Here is a 16,825-nt window from a genome sequence, read left to right as displayed (position 1 = left end):
TGTCTAATATCGTAAAAACGGCACTTTTTTGACGTAACAATTCAAACAAAACTGAAGATACAAATACAACTCTTCCCACAAATATTCAAAATGGCAGGATAAAGTGTCTGTTCACACAAATCATGTAGAAGATGGTGCAGCCTAGTGGAGAATTGTGAAACTAGGTCGAAATGATTAATAGTTTCTCCTACAGATAGAGTTGAATCTTTTTTCAACTTTGGTGCAAAGTAACCTCACAAGGTGCAAAGTGGCCCGGTTTACGGTATTTAATTGTTTTTTGCATGGAAATAATATTTCAGGAAAATAAAAATATCTTCTTCAACATTGTAAATGTTTAAAACGTTTCATGTTGTACCATGATTACATCTAATAATAGCAATTTCCCCCTGACTTATTCTTTTGCCTCTGTAACACGTAAACTAATTAAACATATTGAAGGATAAATAGAATTGCAAGTAGAAAGTAATAAAGTAAATATTCACCTATCACTCGCATCAGTCCGCCACCATTGTCAATAACAAAATTTAAACTAAGAACCACATTCCTTTTAGCAAAATGTTCACACATTAACTTAACGATTGATCAGTACCAGACTGAAGACCACTGCACTCAGGTTTTACCTAAAATGAGGTAGGGGGACGAGGATAACATTGATGCTCCACCTCTACTTTCCTCACTTAAAGAAAATTATTAACGGAAATCTACCATTGCAGCATGTGGCTGCAGGGGCGTGTAACAACATATTAAGACTTTGTTTCTTTTATATTTAAGAAAATAAGGTTTTATAAAACGCTTTTTCTAACTAAGTAGCGATATACAATATTATGCATGTAATGTAGTGTATCATAGTGTTTAAAACATTAATAAATACAGTTCTCATTGCATCATATAATTTTATTTTACAGATGTCTGTCCCAAGCCACAAGTATCGTTACAAGAACACAGGACTAGACTCCCAAGAGCTTCGCAGACGAAGAGAGGAGGAAGGTGTTCAACTTCGAAAACAGAAAAGAGAGCAGCAACTCTTTAAACGAAGAAATGTTAGCTTGCCGAATGTATCAGACGAAGGTGACACCATGCAGGTAAAAAATTTTAGTATTTTTTAGGGGCAGAGTTTACACTGTTATCTGTACATTATTTCCTCTATAATCTGAATTAAATTATATCCTTAACTTAATGCAGGAAATGAGATGAGACCTCAAAATGTTGAATAATTTAAATGTTGTTCTTCTTCTTCAATGGGGCGGCCTATTGCCATGCACTTAGGCCTCAAGGGCCTTTTGCACACTCCAGAAGAGCACACCATGAGGTCTACCAGTCTATGATTTCAGCAGTTTCACAAACCGCCAAAAACAACCTATCAGGTCATCCTGGAGAAATTCACCACCCTTGTCCAAACTGCCAAAGATGGCAAACCGCTCCCTTGCTATTGCAGGACAATCAAAGAGCAGGTGTCTGAACAGTTTTGCTTCTGCTCATCACACATTCTACAGAGCGGATCCTCCTGAAGGATGCCAACTCTGTGAAGTAGCTCTCTTTAGTGACCATGTCCCGTAATCAGACCTATAACCTCAGAAGTCATCAGTCTACTCAGTGAGAGAAGCTCAGACGCCACCCTGGACAAAGGCAACTGTAGTACCATTCTGCTCATTTTTATACCTTCTCTCATGTTCAGCGTGAACCCATTTCGAGACAGCCCCAAAGGATTCACACCTTGGAATACCGCAGAATGGTTGAGGACTCATCATAATTAACGCTGAGTCCCGGTTGGCCATGGCATCAGCTCTCTCCAGGTCATCCCTTCATGACCAGGAACCCAACAAACAGTCACATTGTTGATTCTGGCAAGGGAAGAAATGACTTGAGCAATCCCAGACAAGTTTGGAATTGAACAAGAGTCATCAGTGCCATCAGTGCTGCCTGACTATCCGTGAAAATATTGTTACCCAGAACGACATCTGGATGTCCAAAATGTTGATTGAAGGTATTCCGAAACCCTTATGGACATGAACTGATGTCATTTCTGGGGCTGCAATAATAGTCCGCTACCACTGATGCTGCAATAGTAGTCCGTAGTCCGCCACCACTGGTGCCGCAATAGTACTCCACCACCACTGGTGCTGCAATAGTAGCCCGCCACCACTGGTGCAAGTCCTCATCCAATCCATGCTCAGTACTTTGCTGGCTTTTCAGCTCCCACCCCTCTGGCATTTGTGAATCAGTTTGTTTATTTTTTAAATATGTTTTTTATTACACTCCTCCCTCACTCCCTCCCCTCCCCAAACAACAGTATCCATTCCCACATAATGTTCAAAGACGTCATGATCAGAACTGTCTGAACTAGAATCGGATTCTTCTCCTTGAGAAAACGGGCTTTCATTGAGTTTAGTGTCCTCCTCCATTGGACCAAAGTTGCATATACAGTCATAATAAATAAACACAACATTTGTGAAATTAGAACGATCATTTAACCAAAGTATGTACTGAATTTGAAAGTATAAAATAATCTGTATTGAAAATTAAAAGGTTCAAGATTTATAACTTGGAAGCTAAAATAATGTAAATATCCTACAATTTGGATGGTATCTGCAACAGTTTCATTCCATGTTTATACAAAAATTATTAGTTAATAATAAACATATCTAAACTTTTTATGGAGATTTAATTTTTTTACATTTTGTTAAGAGCTGGCTTTACTGGCAGGAATGTTGATTTTTGTTCCATACAGACAATGCTAATGTTGAAGTAACTCTCACCATGTTATTTTTGGTATAGTTATGCAAGATTTCTTATTTTAGTGTTATTGTTGTACTTATCTATCCTTTTTAGTTTTCTTGATTTTATTGCTGTTTATTGAAAATATGCTCTTAAATTAGAACACTAGATTAATCTTAAAAGTATTGACATCGGGAAGTGTGATTATTAATATATACGCTCGAGTATGAAATTGTGTTCTGTTTAGCCTACTATGTAAAAACAGTGTATGGTTATGTATGTACACTTTCTTGGGCTTTTACTTGCGATGGTGAATGCTTTCATACATAAACAGTCAGGTTGTACAGCTAGGCTAACAAGTGAATGTTTTATTAGGAGGATGTGCTGTCGGTTATGACAAACCCAGTGATAACATCTGCCATGGTCCAAGCCTTATACAGCTCTAACGTGGACGAGCAGCTGGACGCCACACAGAAGTTCCGCAAGCTGCTGTCGCGCGAACCTAACCCTCCCATCGACGAAGTTATCCAGACTGGCATTGTGCCACGCTTTGTTGAGTTCTTGCAGAATAACAGGAACTGCACACTGCAGGTCAGCCAGGTTTTCTTATTTTATGTTTTTACAGATAAATGTCTTTCACTATAAAATTATCTGAAAAATAACAGAATTTTTAAGATACTTCATATTTGTATTTTAACAGACTTTCAGTAATAATTTAATCCTGTTATATAGGATAGTGTCTAATCGAAAATTAAAAAAATATATTTATTGCTTTGCAACTATATAAATAAAACAAAAATCTAAGAATCCAAATATATGGTTTTAACAAAACAGGCATTATAGAAGTACTTAAGAAGTGTCATTGGGAAAGTCATGGCACTTCTCACATAAGCATAACAAAAATCTGGACATTCTTTTCCTTTATGGAAATCAAAGTGTGTTATTTTATCTCTATATAGAACTATAAGTGTTGTTAAAAAAGTATCAAACCTTTTTTAGCAAAACTACATTTCTTGATCTGGAGTTGCAATACCCCTGTGACCACAAAATAGTCACCTTCACAATGCCCACACTTCTCCCAGCACTCCTTTCAACACCTCTGGTGGGATGATGAACATGATGTCTTCTCTTGGTTCCTGTCAGATTCCTCTGAGAGAAATAATCAAAATTCACAGGAAGCCACGTCGGGGGAGTAGGGAGCCTGTCGAACCATAGGCATGGTGTGTTTGATAGGAAAGTCAGTCTGAGTCAGATGAGCAGAAGGGTGGCTGCTTTATCATGGTAGAACTGCCAAGTATTTGCTGCCCAAAGATCCAGTTCTTTGCATCATTCAGTATCACGAAGATGATAATCAATGAATACTTTCGGGTAGTATTCTTTAGTGATTGTTTGGCCCTACGGTGGTGATGGTGTGTAAGTGTATTTTAGATGCACCATCCATGGAAGTCGAAGAAAACTTCAACATGACCTGGTCTGAGCTATGAACCTTCAGTGACTTTTTAACCTTGGAGATGACGAATGCAGCATGACTGTCTCCTCTCTACCAGTTTTCCTACTACATTTTGTTAATTTAAGCGGTAAAAGGTTTGATACTTTCAGAACACACATTATATTAAGTATTGATTTGAGTTGGCTCTAAGTAACATATCGAAACAACTAATTATTGAAGGCTCTGTCAATTCAGATTATCCTTTTGCTTTCTTGTACATAGTTTATGTAGACTGTTATATTCCAGTTGATGTTGCTGTTGACTGACCGACATAGCATCAAGTAACAGGTTGCAAACTGGCCATTTCATAGCAGCTGGTGCTGTGGCAGTATTTGTGTTCTATTTTCTTTAACTTAGATCCAAGCAGAGTGTTATATTCCAATTGAAGTTGATGATGTGGACTGACCGACATAGCATCAAGTACCAGGTTGCAAACTGGCCATTTCATAGCAGCTGGTGCTGTGGCAGTATTTGTGTACTATTTTCTTTAACATAGATCCAAGCAGAGTGTTTTATTCCAGTTGGAGTTGATGATGTAGACTGACCGACATAGCATCAAGTAACAGGTTGCAAACTGGCCATTTCATAGCATCTGGTGCTGTGGCAGTATTTGTGTACTATTTTCTTTAACATAGATCCAAGCAGAGTGTTATATTCCAGTTGGAGTTGATGATGTAGACTGACCGACATAGCATCAAGTAACAGGTTGCAAACTGGCCATTTCATAGCAGCTGGTGCTGTGGCAGTATTTGTGTACTATTTTCTTTAACATAGATCCAAGCAGAGTGTTATATTCCAGTTGGAGTTGATGATGTAGACTGACCGACATAGCATCAAGTAACAGGTTGCAAACTGGCCATTTCATAGCAGCTGGTGCTGTGGTAGTATTTGTGTACTATTTTCTTTAACATAGATCCAAGCAGAGTGTTATATTCCACTTGGAGTTGATGATGTAGACTGACCGATGTAGCATCAAGTAACAGGTTGCAAACTGGCCATTTCATAGCAGCTGGTGCTGTGGTAGTATTTGTGTACTATTTTCTTTAACATAGATCCAAGCAGAGTGTTATATTCCACTTGGAGTTGATGATGTAGACTGACCGACATAGCATCATCAAAGAGGACAAACTGGAAATGGCTGCCAAGATAGGAACAACTCTTTTGGAAAAAAAATAAGCTTTTGGAGGAAAAAAATCTTAGATTGGTTGCCACAATAGCTAGGACAGAAGAAAAGTTAGAAGAATTGGAGGAAAATGAAAAGAACCACATTAACAAGATAGAATCACTCAGCCAAGAACTGAGAGACTCTGAACTCCAACTTAATAAAGAAAAGGCATTTCAACTGGAACTGCAGAACCTTTTTGAAGAACAAGACATAAAAATCTCAAAAACTTATTGATTTGAATTTAACAAAAATTAAAAATTTGGAAATGACTATTTTGACACTTCAGAAGAGTACTAAATTTGAAAAATAACGATCCTGAGTCAACTAAATCTGCTTTCCACACAAACTTCTGATGATAGCAACTCCCCTTTAGTAGCACAATCCTCATCAGTGTACTTGGAAATTCTGCTTCTAAAGAAACGACAAGACCAAATGGAGCAAACAATTCAGAAACTGTCAGACGGTATTCACCATCAATGTTGTAAACAACTTTGAAAACATTATGCCTACAAAACACTCTTCACCTTGCATTCCCCGAAGTGGTCACAGGGACAGTTCTTCTGGCAAGAACTTCCATGTGAAAAAATCTAGCACAGATTCAAAAAATAAAACCAAAAGAAAGAATCTGTTTAGTATATCCCTTCAGGCAGCAAAAAATCGGGAAGCCAGACTTAAGTGTCAGACGCTTGACATCAACAAGATATCTCATGATGCAATGGAGTCAACTGATGATGATGGTGATAAACCAACAACTCACTTAGTAGCTCCCATTATACACACTTATGAAGATGGAACCTTTCCGATTCAAATAAGAAAAAAGTCACGTGGAAAAAACTTTGAAATAAAAAAATCCCAAAATTCCCACTCAGTAGTGAGAAAATAAAAGCATCCTGTGAACACACTTTATGATTTAATAGAGTTAGACAAACCTACAGAGAACAAACACCAAACTCATCTGTCGGAAGCGCATGGCAAGGAAATGAAGTTACCTTCCATTTACTGCACAGGTGCTTAGAGAGGGAGAAACTTACGAGGAAGTTTTTTTAATGATTATATCGACAAGCTTCATGTTTTATCCAACCAGACTACATATGATAATCTTAACAAACAAACCGCCACTGAGGGAGCCAGCCAAACCCTGTCTAAAAAACTGAATCAAACCGACACTGAGGGAGCCAGCCAAACCCTGTCCAAAAAACTGAATCAAACTGCCACTGAGGGAGCCAGCCAAACCCTGTCCAAAAAACTGAATCAAACTGCCACTGAGGGAGCCAGCCAAACCCTGTCCAAAAAACTGAATCAAACTGCCACTGAGGGAGCCAGCCAAACCCTGTCCAAAAAACTGAATCAAACCGCCACTGAGGGAGCCAGCCAAACCCTGTCCAAAAAACTGAATCAAACTGCCACTGAGGGAGCCAGCCAAACCCTGTCAAAAAAACTGAATGTCACGGTGGATCCAAAATTATGCCGTCAACCCGTACTAACAATTAAATCACCACTCCAAAATTCAAACTCTTCAGAAACCCAGACTTTTTTAGACCCAACTCAAAGAAGCAAAACTCGATGCAGAATCTTCCTGAATTCAAATTTAAAGACAAGATTCAAATCTTCCATCAGAACATAGATTGGCTGTGCAATAAAATCGATAGATTAAATCACTTTTTACACATCCACAAGCCCGATTTAGTTGTCCTCACAGAACATGGACTAAGTGAATTAACTTTGAAAAATGTATGCTTGGTGGACTACTGTCTGGTAACTGCATTTTGCAGAGAGAGTCACAGGAAAGGTGGTGTTGCCCATCTACAAGCACACTGACATGGCTAATGAGGTGGAGAGTGTTAATAATTGCTGACCATTCAGAAGAAACTCGTATGTGAAATGTCTTCGATCAGGATAACATTCGACAGGAAATCATGTTTATACATTCTTGGGATATATCGACCACCCAGTGCTCCTCTTGACAATGCCTTGGCCCTGTTAACTGATACCCTCAGCTTACTTCCTTGTGACAACATGGGAATTTGTATTGTTGGTGATATCAATGTAAATTGCTTGCTTCCATCAAGAGAAAATGTAGCATTATGCGAAGCACCTCGCCACCCTTCGATGTAACCAGAATACCGTTGCCTCCTACAAGAGTCACTAATACCTCTGCTACTTCCATTGACATTGTCTGCACCAATCTTAACACTGACAGAGTAAAAGTCATAGTGGAAAATACGGGCCTTTCAGATCATATGGGACAGCTTTGCTACGTTGACGCCCCAATAAAGAAAAATGAAGCTTTTAGAACTACTCACAGACAATTTAATCCTGACAACCTCCAGCACTTCAAGGACATCCTGTCACTTCAATCATGGGACAGAGTCTATCAGGCAGCCACATCAGACGAGGCTTACATGAACTTTATTGATACCCTGACAATAGCCCTTGACATCACATGTCCACGTAAAATTTGCATACGGAAAAAAAATAGAGGAAAAAATTCTAGCCCTACACAACCCAGAAGCTAACAGCCTTAGAAAAGAGTTCATCCTGGCGCTTGACAAATATAAAAAAACTGGAAGTGAGCAAGACAAAGTGGATGCGTTAACAAGAAAAAAATGTATGATATAAAACTAAAAACTCTAAGACGGGAAGAAAATGAAAGCCTTATTGCTGAGTCAAGTAATAAATCTAAAGCCATCTGGAATGTCATCAATAGTTGAGAGAATTTTAAGAAAAGACAGTGCAGGGCAAGATGGCAGATTGATGTTGGAGGGAAAGGTAGAAAAGAAGACCCAGACAAATTGTGTGAACACTTTAATATCTTTTTTTCCAATATAGCCGAGCAAAACTCTACTGCAAAACAATCAATCAAGAGCCATTGTTATGAGTGATACTTCTTTTCTTGGAACTTATCACTTATGGAATGGAGACTCACTTCCTTCAGTGAAGTTTTTAACACTATAATGTCACTGAAGTCAACATCTTCTTCAGGTATCGATGACGTGAGCTCTAAGCTGCTAAAGTTTTGCATTGGTGTGAAGTATTTTTACCCATTACAGATATAATCAACAAGTCTTTTGTCTCAAGGGATTTTTCCTAGCAAACTCAAAATATCTAAAGTTTATCCCCTTCATAAGCAGGGAAGCAAAAGGAGCTACAAAATTTCAGGCCGATATCCCTAATCCCAACTATTTCAAAAATCATAGAAAAAATAATTTTAACCAGAATTCAAAACCACCTTAAACTCAACAATCTCCTGCCTGATAGACAACATGGGTTTATCCCTGGAAGATCAACCACAAGTGCTTTTAACCGATTTAATAGAACACATCATTGACAACTTGGAGGAAGGAAACACAGTTACAAGTGTTTTCCTTGATTTAAGTAAGGCGTTTGACTGTTTGGGCCATAGTTTAATTATCAACAAAATTAAATCTCTTGGTTTTTGGAGGGACTACAGTCAAGTGGTTTGAGAGTTACTTAACGGGAAGAGAACAGATCGTTGAAAATAAAACAAAACCTGGATGGAACAGAGAGGACTGCAAGATCTGGGCCCTTTGGCTGTTACAAGAGGTGTTCCCCAGGGTTCAGTGTTGGGCCCGGTTCTGTTTGTTCTTTTTACTGCAGACCTACCTAAGTATTTGGGGTTAATATAAGCTACCCAGTCCATGTTTGCTGATGACACCGTTCTGTAACGAGTGGCAATGCAATTGAAAGACCTGGACATTCGTACCTTCATATCAGTCAGTATGGCACAACAATATTGCTCAAATAACGACCTAGTTTTTAACGCTGCAAAGACAAAATATCTCGCTTCTGGACGATTAAAAGAATGCTTGACTGAAGCCCCCAGATCTTCAGAGAGTTGACAACACAAAACACTTAGGCCTAACTCTGGATCAAGGCCTTTCCTGGAGCAATCACACCGACCAACTGTGTTCAAGGCTTAGCTCTGCAATCTTTGCAATGAAGAGGATTAAATCCATTGGTACCTCTCTATCGCTTTGAAAGCCGCATATCACGCTCTGTTCGAATCACATGTTCGATATGGAATAACTCTGTGGGGAAGTTCATCTGCCGGCAACCTTCATCGTGTCCTGGTATTACAGAAGCGGGTTATGCGGATCATGGCAGGACTACAGCCACAAGAATCTTGTAGAGAGGCTTTTAAATCTTTTGAGATACTCACAGTAGTGTCCCCATATACATCATCGAGGTAATCACCCACGCCTCAAGAGAAAGATTACCAAGGGTTGGTGACGTCAACAGCTACACAACAAGACGGGCAAATGATATATCCCTTCCAGCGCATAGAACAACCCTTTACACCAAGAAGCCTTCCTATAGCGGTGCAAGACTCTTTAACATGCTTCCAGAAACTTCAAAACATGTGACTCTAAAACTCTGAAGAAAAGACTGCACGCCTGTTGATAAAACTCTACAATTTATAGTTTGAATGAGTTTTTTAATTCTGTTAATGCTATTATTTAAGACATGTATGTGTATGTATATGCATTCATATATTTTCTCCTCATATATATTTTATTTTACAGAAATGTTAGTTGATATCAAATTTTAAAGATATTTTCTCTTTGCATTTATAATAGTTTTAAACTAGTTTACCTACTTCTTGATGACATCAATTTTTTACTGCAATGTGTTGACTCTGTAACCATTCTTGATGAATGTGTGAATAAAAATATTATTGAATTGAATTGAATTGAATTGCATCAAGTACCAGGTTGCAAACTGGCCATTTCATAGCAGCTGGTGCTGTGGCAGTATTTGTGTACTATTTTCTTTAACATAGATCCAAGCAGATTGTCATATTCCAGTTGGAGTTGATGATGTAGACTGACCGACATAGCATCAAGTACCAGGTTGCAAACTGGCCATTTCATAGCAGCTGGTGCTGTGGCAGTATTTGTGTACTATTTTCTTTAACATAGATCCAAGCAGATTGTTATATTCCAGTTGGAGTTGATGATGTAGACTGACCGACGTAGCATCAAGTACCAGTTTGAAAATTGAAATTTCATTGAAGCCAGTGGCAGTGAACGTGTTACTTTTTTCTTCAACAAAGTTCACTATAGACTGTCGTATTCCAGTTTGAGGCGGCATGGGCACTGACCAACATAGCGTCAGGTACCAGCTCCCAAACTCGCATAGTCATAGAGGCCGGTGCCGTGGCAGTGTTCGTGCAGCTACTGAACTCCAACTACGAGGACGTGCAAGAGCAGGCTGTCTGGGCTCTCGGCAACATTGCCGGAGACAGTCCTGAGTGCCGGGACCACGTTCTGGACTCTGGCATTCTCGTACCTCTACTACAGTTAGTATATGACGTGTTCATTTTATGCCCTTTATGAATAATAATTCTCGACAACTGGTTTTGTTTAAATTTAATTTGTATAAACTTTTTATTCATACAAATTCTGGAACTGTGATTTCATAGCTCTTATTACATTTCTCTATGAATATATAAGATAAAGTTTATGTTCTAAGTAAGTTGTTACAAAAACCTATTTTGTAACATGAAATTCAGCCATTGGAAATCTTTTGTGGTTTGGAAGTTGGATTTTTGCTGCATGAATGTTTGGGTTCTTTTTGTCATATAGTAGAACATTAATTGTATGATTCTGTTGGGATTGTAAAAAGAAGTAAATAAAAATAAACTGTAGTAAATAAATGAAAGTTGTTGTTAAATTTAGTAAGAAGTTGTTTAAATTTTAAAGGTTATAATTTGACATGATCTTGAGTACAAAATAATTCTTTAGTTTGTAGTAAAACTAAACTCTCAATAACAAAATTCTCTATGACTTGACAAAACAATTATTACTATGAAATGTGGAATGTGTTTCATAAAAATCTATTTTTAAAATTTTGTATCATACAGATCAAAATGGCTAATTTTGTAGTGTTTTTCATTCAACAGAAAAGTAAATAACATTTATCCCTTTTTGCAAGTAGAAGTATTTGCTACTAAATAGTATTTACGTTCCAGAAAGTCCAAGAGTGCCTCTAATTCAAAGCATAATTAATTGTGGAACATCATATGTTTACTATTTGTATAAACAGGGTTTTTTTATAGTTTCTTTGTATTTAATTCAAATATGAGATCTTTATAAGAATACTTATAACCAGAAACAAAGCTGTATGTTTCAGTAGTGGGAATAAATTATGAAAGACTAGAGATGTGGAACATCACGAAGGTTTAGTTTCTATTGCTAACGCTTGTACTATTTGGAAAGAAGTAGTTTTTACTTGTTGTTAACACATGACAACTGTCCATAGGTTCCCACATAATGTTCACAGATTGTAACCTTCAAGGACTAAGGACCTCATACCGATGTAAACCATTGTCAGTAGATCAAAAATACTCTCTGTATTTTAAAATCACATAAGTTTACTTGAAGTAGTACATTTTTGCGACTTCAAAATAGTTATTTTTGTTTTAGTTTGAAAATGTTGGTAAGATGAAAGAATTTATTATTTTGTCCGAACACCCTCAGAGAGACAAATAGACTCCATGATGTGCCATACTTATAATTATTTTGAAAATTTAGTATAATTGTAAGATTAAAGTAATTTATATTAGTCTGTAGATTTCTTATCTATTTGATGAGCCTTATAGCATTGTAACATGTTCTCTTGGACTAATAAAGAACTTCATTTCAAATAATTTAATTTCATAAATAAACACTTAAATTAATAATGTTCCAGAACAACTTTATGTCTCAAAGAGTTATCAATAGAAACGAGCCTATACAAGCTTGTGTGTGTTTTGTGACACATTTTATCTAGCATTTTCTGTTAACATTTAGTCTAAACTCATTGTTTTGCTTTTATTTAATTCTATATGGAATAGCTCCAAATCCTTTCCAAAACATGCCCAGTTCAAAAAACTTGCACAATTGTCCTTTTTTACAAAGACGATTAAAAAATATTTCTATTTTTTTTTTGTTACGTTTTTAAATTTGATTTGATTTGACTGTTTGTTCTGAGAATGCCTAGTTCTCCGGCCTTCTTCCTTTTACCAATGATCAATGTTTAAACAAAAATTAAACATTCATACATCTAAAATAAAATTTAGAGGGGTTTTATAGACATTACCTGTAATATCATGGAATGAAGAGGCTAGTCATTTTTTATTTGCACGTTACGTATTATATGGGTACAAGGTACACAATACAGGTGCATTGTTAAAGCATAAAAATATACACTATCCTAACCAAAGGTAAAATAAATTTTGTATATCAATCAGCACTTACAACAGCCTAAAATATAATATAATATAACAGGTAATATAATAGAAATAAATAAAAAAGATCAATTAAAATTTTAAAACCTATCAAAGACAGGAGGGTGCAGCGAATTAATTCCAGTTACCAAGCATGTACTCATCCAAGGAGTAATATGCCTCCTTCACCAACTTATCCTTTAAAATTTGTTTTTGATTAAGGCAAGCGATATGGGGAGGTATTTTGTTAAATATTTTTAAAGGCATATATGATGGGCTTTTTCAAATGAGGAGAGATTATGGTGGGGATACTGAAATTTTTTATTGTTCCTTGTATTGTGTATTGGCCTATCACACACTAACTTTATAACTTCATAAACATATATTCCTGTTAGTGTCAATACCTCAAACTGTCTAAATAATGGTCGACAACTAGTTCGTTTATTTTTTTCAGCAGTTCTAATTATACTCTTCTGTGCAACCAACATTTTTTTACAGTTTTCTGTGCACCCCAGACAACAATTCCATATCGTAAAACAGATTCTACACAAACATAATATACTGCTTACATGTTTCTAAAGATGTGCACTGTGACAAAATGCTGAGAGCATAACACAGACTACTTAATTTATTAACTAAATAGTTTATATGGTAATTCCATTTTAGATTTTGATCAAAATGGAGTCCAAGAAATTTGTGGGATTCAGCAATGTTAAGCCCTTTTGTGTCTGAAAGATTTGATGAATGTTTATTATGATTGTTCGGTTTAAACTGAATAACATTAGTTTTTGAGGTATTTAAGATTAATCCATTGTTTTTAAACAATGATTCTAAATGTGTGAGTGGTGTTCTAGTTTTTATGAACAAGTCATGTAATTATTCTTCTTGTATCAGTAAGGTTGTGTCATATGCATATAAAAATAAATAGTTTAGGCTAAGTTAAATAATTAGGCTAAGTTTTAATGATCAATATTTGGCCATATTTATGTTTATTTTTTTAGCATGTGTGTTGCTATTCTTACAGATTATTGAGTAAGGGTCCACGACTGACCATGATCCGCAACGCAGTCTGGGCCCTGTCGAACCTGTGTCGAGGAAAGACCCCACCTCCCAACTTCGCCAGTGTGTCACCCTCTCTGCCTGTGCTGTCGCGACTGTTGTTCCACACGGACGCCGACGTGTTGGCCGATGCCTGCTGGGCCCTGAGCTACCTCAGCGACGGGCCAAACGACAAAATACAGGCCGTCATCGATGCCGGCGTCTGCAGGAGACTGGTCGAACTGCTCATGTAAGTAGCTCAAGTTCCTTCAATTAGTCGTTTGTAGCTAGCTTCAGCTCGACTGTAATTATGCCCTCTGCATGCCAAACACTCACTTGATTTTCCACAATCTGTTCAACAATTTCATTTCCATCTTGACCCCACCTTCTCTAGCCAACATTCTCACACCCGTTTTGTCAGCGTCTGTCTAATTACTGTGACACATTTCCAGGTATTTATTTAAGTGTACAAGCTGCAACAATTTCTAAATCTAAAAGCTCTTATCCTATCTTTTGGATGATGATCTTAATTTTCTACTCTCAAAGCAGTAGTCATGTTGGGTTTCTTAACGAGATCTCTTGGCTATTTCTACATTTCCTTTCCTTTTTATCTTTGATAGCCTTCATAATTTTCTAAACTCTTGTTTAAAGAGTAATGCTTTTTAAAATTAAATACTTTGTTTATTTACACTGCTATCAATGCAACAAACAAAATTTAGTTGAATTTTATTAATTTAATTCTAACTCTTCAGTATTTTGCACATTATTATATTTTCACAGCGGCATAAGTCACCAGTGCACTCATAATACACTTTTAGTTGTGGATCCTACTGCATTTCACCAAACATTCTATACTTGTGGAACAGATATAATTTTTAACAGTTTTTTACCAATTTAATTGGGGATTAACCCTTTGAATGCCAACATTCGATTTTAACGGACGTCAAAATTTGTCTGAAAAGTGCCAACTTTGATTCTACCAGATTTAAAAAGTGCCAATGTCCGATTTTACCAGACGTTAGGGGGGAAAAAAATCACTAAAAATCAAAAACTTTATATTTTTGTTATTTTATGTTAATTATACAGAGTTTTTCAGAGAAAAATAAAAAAATATGTTGATAGCATATTAGTAATCAGTAAACCAAACTGTGAATTTTTTACTGAAACCTTGCAAAATGCCTTCAAAAGGGTTGGCACTTTTAGATGCACCACTAGAAAAATACCTGGCATTTTTAAGTAGGCCTACACTCACTCAATAAATACTTGGCACTCAAAGGGTTAAAGTGGAGAGAAGTATATTTTATACTTATCACAATAAATAGTATTATTATGTATGAGTCTTACATAGTTAATATTTTATACTCAGTTACTTCTTGTGTGCTGCTTGAGTCACTTGTGATTCAGACGTGCACAGTTATTTTTCTTCTTTGCACTGATTTCAGGTGTTATCAATATCTGGTACGTTATTAAATCAGCCTCCAAGGTACAGGGTAGATCTTTACATCTGTCATGATTTGGAGGTTTATTCAACCACTTTATTTATGGGTGTTTTTCACGGGTGACCCATAACAGTAAAAACGTAAACACTGTACATGGTGGTGCTCTCTAATAGAACACAATCTGGTAGATTTGCCAGTTTCACATGTTTAGTGCTCTAACGCTTACCTACACTAAACTATCAGACACCAAAATCCACCATCTTTATGAATCACAGGAGACTCAAGTCGTAATTTGAAGATTACCAAATTTAACAAAGCAGTGAATGTGTCGTACTTACTCGATTTGGTTAGCGTATCACAAAGTAAATTAAAAATGCTGGTCTATGGAGTATGTTAAGTTGAGAGGATTCTGTACAGGCACAACCAACACAATGTGGTGTCAGCAGCATTGCGAGCCGTGGGTAACATCGTGACGGGAGATGATGTTCAGACACAGGTGATACTCAACTGCTCGGTTCTGCCGTGTTTGCTAGAGCTGCTCGGCTCACCAAAGGACAGCATCCGCAAAGAGGCTTGCTGGACGATATCCAACATCACTGCTGGCAACAGGCAGCAGATACAGGTACTTCTTCCTCTGTCATAATATGCTTAAATTATTGTTAATGCTCAGATGAGCATCAGGTGTATCATGCAATTACCAAGAGTCCGTCAGTATTATGTGATCAATAAATTTCTTTCATTCTTTGTACAGTACACTTTTACTAATCAGATCCAAACGGGCTGCAGGGAGTAATTTGAACAAGTGAATACATATAATAATAGTATTATATATGTATTTTATATATATATAAAATACATGATCTTATAATACAGCTAGATGCAATAAAAGCTATGATGAACATTTATGTGTAAATTATTGTAAATACTTTACAGTGTAAGCATGTTATTTAAATTTTAAGGCTTACAACTCACTATTTAACTTTTTTTAATTAACCATGAAAACAATACAGTGTAACAGGACATTTGCCACCATTATATGTTATAAAAGATATAACACTATAACTTTTTGTAACAATGGTGAATATCCGAAATCCTGTTATCCTTTCAAACCTTCCATCATTAATAACAAACTTAAAACAAATAATTGTTGCTTGTTATGTAACTTTACACAGTATAAAGAGAGGTAAGGAAGAAAAGAAACAATTACTTGATTTTAAGGTACAAACAAGGAAAACAATTGTATGTAACTGTGTTATACAATTTTGGTAGAACTGTACCTTGTAATAAACATATGGTACAAATGATTTTATCAAACTACTACAGTAACTGGAAAGAGGTAGAAATGGTGAGTTAGAGTGCAACCACAAATCATTAAAGTAATTCAGATCTAATTCAGTTTAATTGTTGGAGTCGATGGAGTTTCCTTAGTATGATAGGTGTTTGCAAGCATAAACTTGAGAAAGTACTGTCCCCTGCCTGCCTTGGCTAGAAAAGACTGGACCAAAATAACCTCTCCTTCTGTGGTGATATTTCTGAGATATAATGCTCGCTTTCAGTCTCATGGTGGATGTAGCGTGAGAAAAACTTCTGTTACCTGAGAGTTCAACCAGGTAGTCACACTCTCCCGGAGTTCCATGTTTTCTCAAAGCGCTGTGCCTCAAACCAGATCTTCACCGCTGGAAACGGATGGTAGTCACTGGGTGCAAGGTCTGGATTGTAAGGCGGATGTGGAAACACCTCCCACTTAAAAG

General features: G+C 36.7%; 1 protein-coding gene across 1 annotated transcript in view; it reads left to right on the top strand.

Moving 5' to 3' along the window:
- LOC124358989 (importin subunit alpha-7) overlaps positions 1 to 16,825 on the top strand; it is a 50,462-nt gene that overhangs the window by 21,159 nt on the left and 12,478 nt on the right. The window contains exons 2-6 of the mRNA XM_046811287.1: positions 906 to 1,082; positions 3,091 to 3,306; positions 10,469 to 10,689; positions 13,622 to 13,885; positions 15,492 to 15,696. Of these exons, the coding sequence (XP_046667243.1) occupies positions 906 to 1,082; positions 3,091 to 3,306; positions 10,469 to 10,689; positions 13,622 to 13,885; positions 15,492 to 15,696 (1,083 nt within the window). The remainder of the gene's footprint in view (positions 1 to 905; positions 1,083 to 3,090; positions 3,307 to 10,468; positions 10,690 to 13,621; positions 13,886 to 15,491; positions 15,697 to 16,825) is intronic.

Source organism: Homalodisca vitripennis, chromosome 4 (assembly GCF_021130785.1).
Source record: "Homalodisca vitripennis isolate AUS2020 chromosome 4, UT_GWSS_2.1, whole genome shotgun sequence".
NCBI classification, from domain to species: Eukaryota; Metazoa; Arthropoda; class Insecta; order Hemiptera; family Cicadellidae; genus Homalodisca; species Homalodisca vitripennis.
Note: the sequence above shows the minus strand (reverse complement) of the source record. Positions and strands in the feature narration are given on the sequence as shown.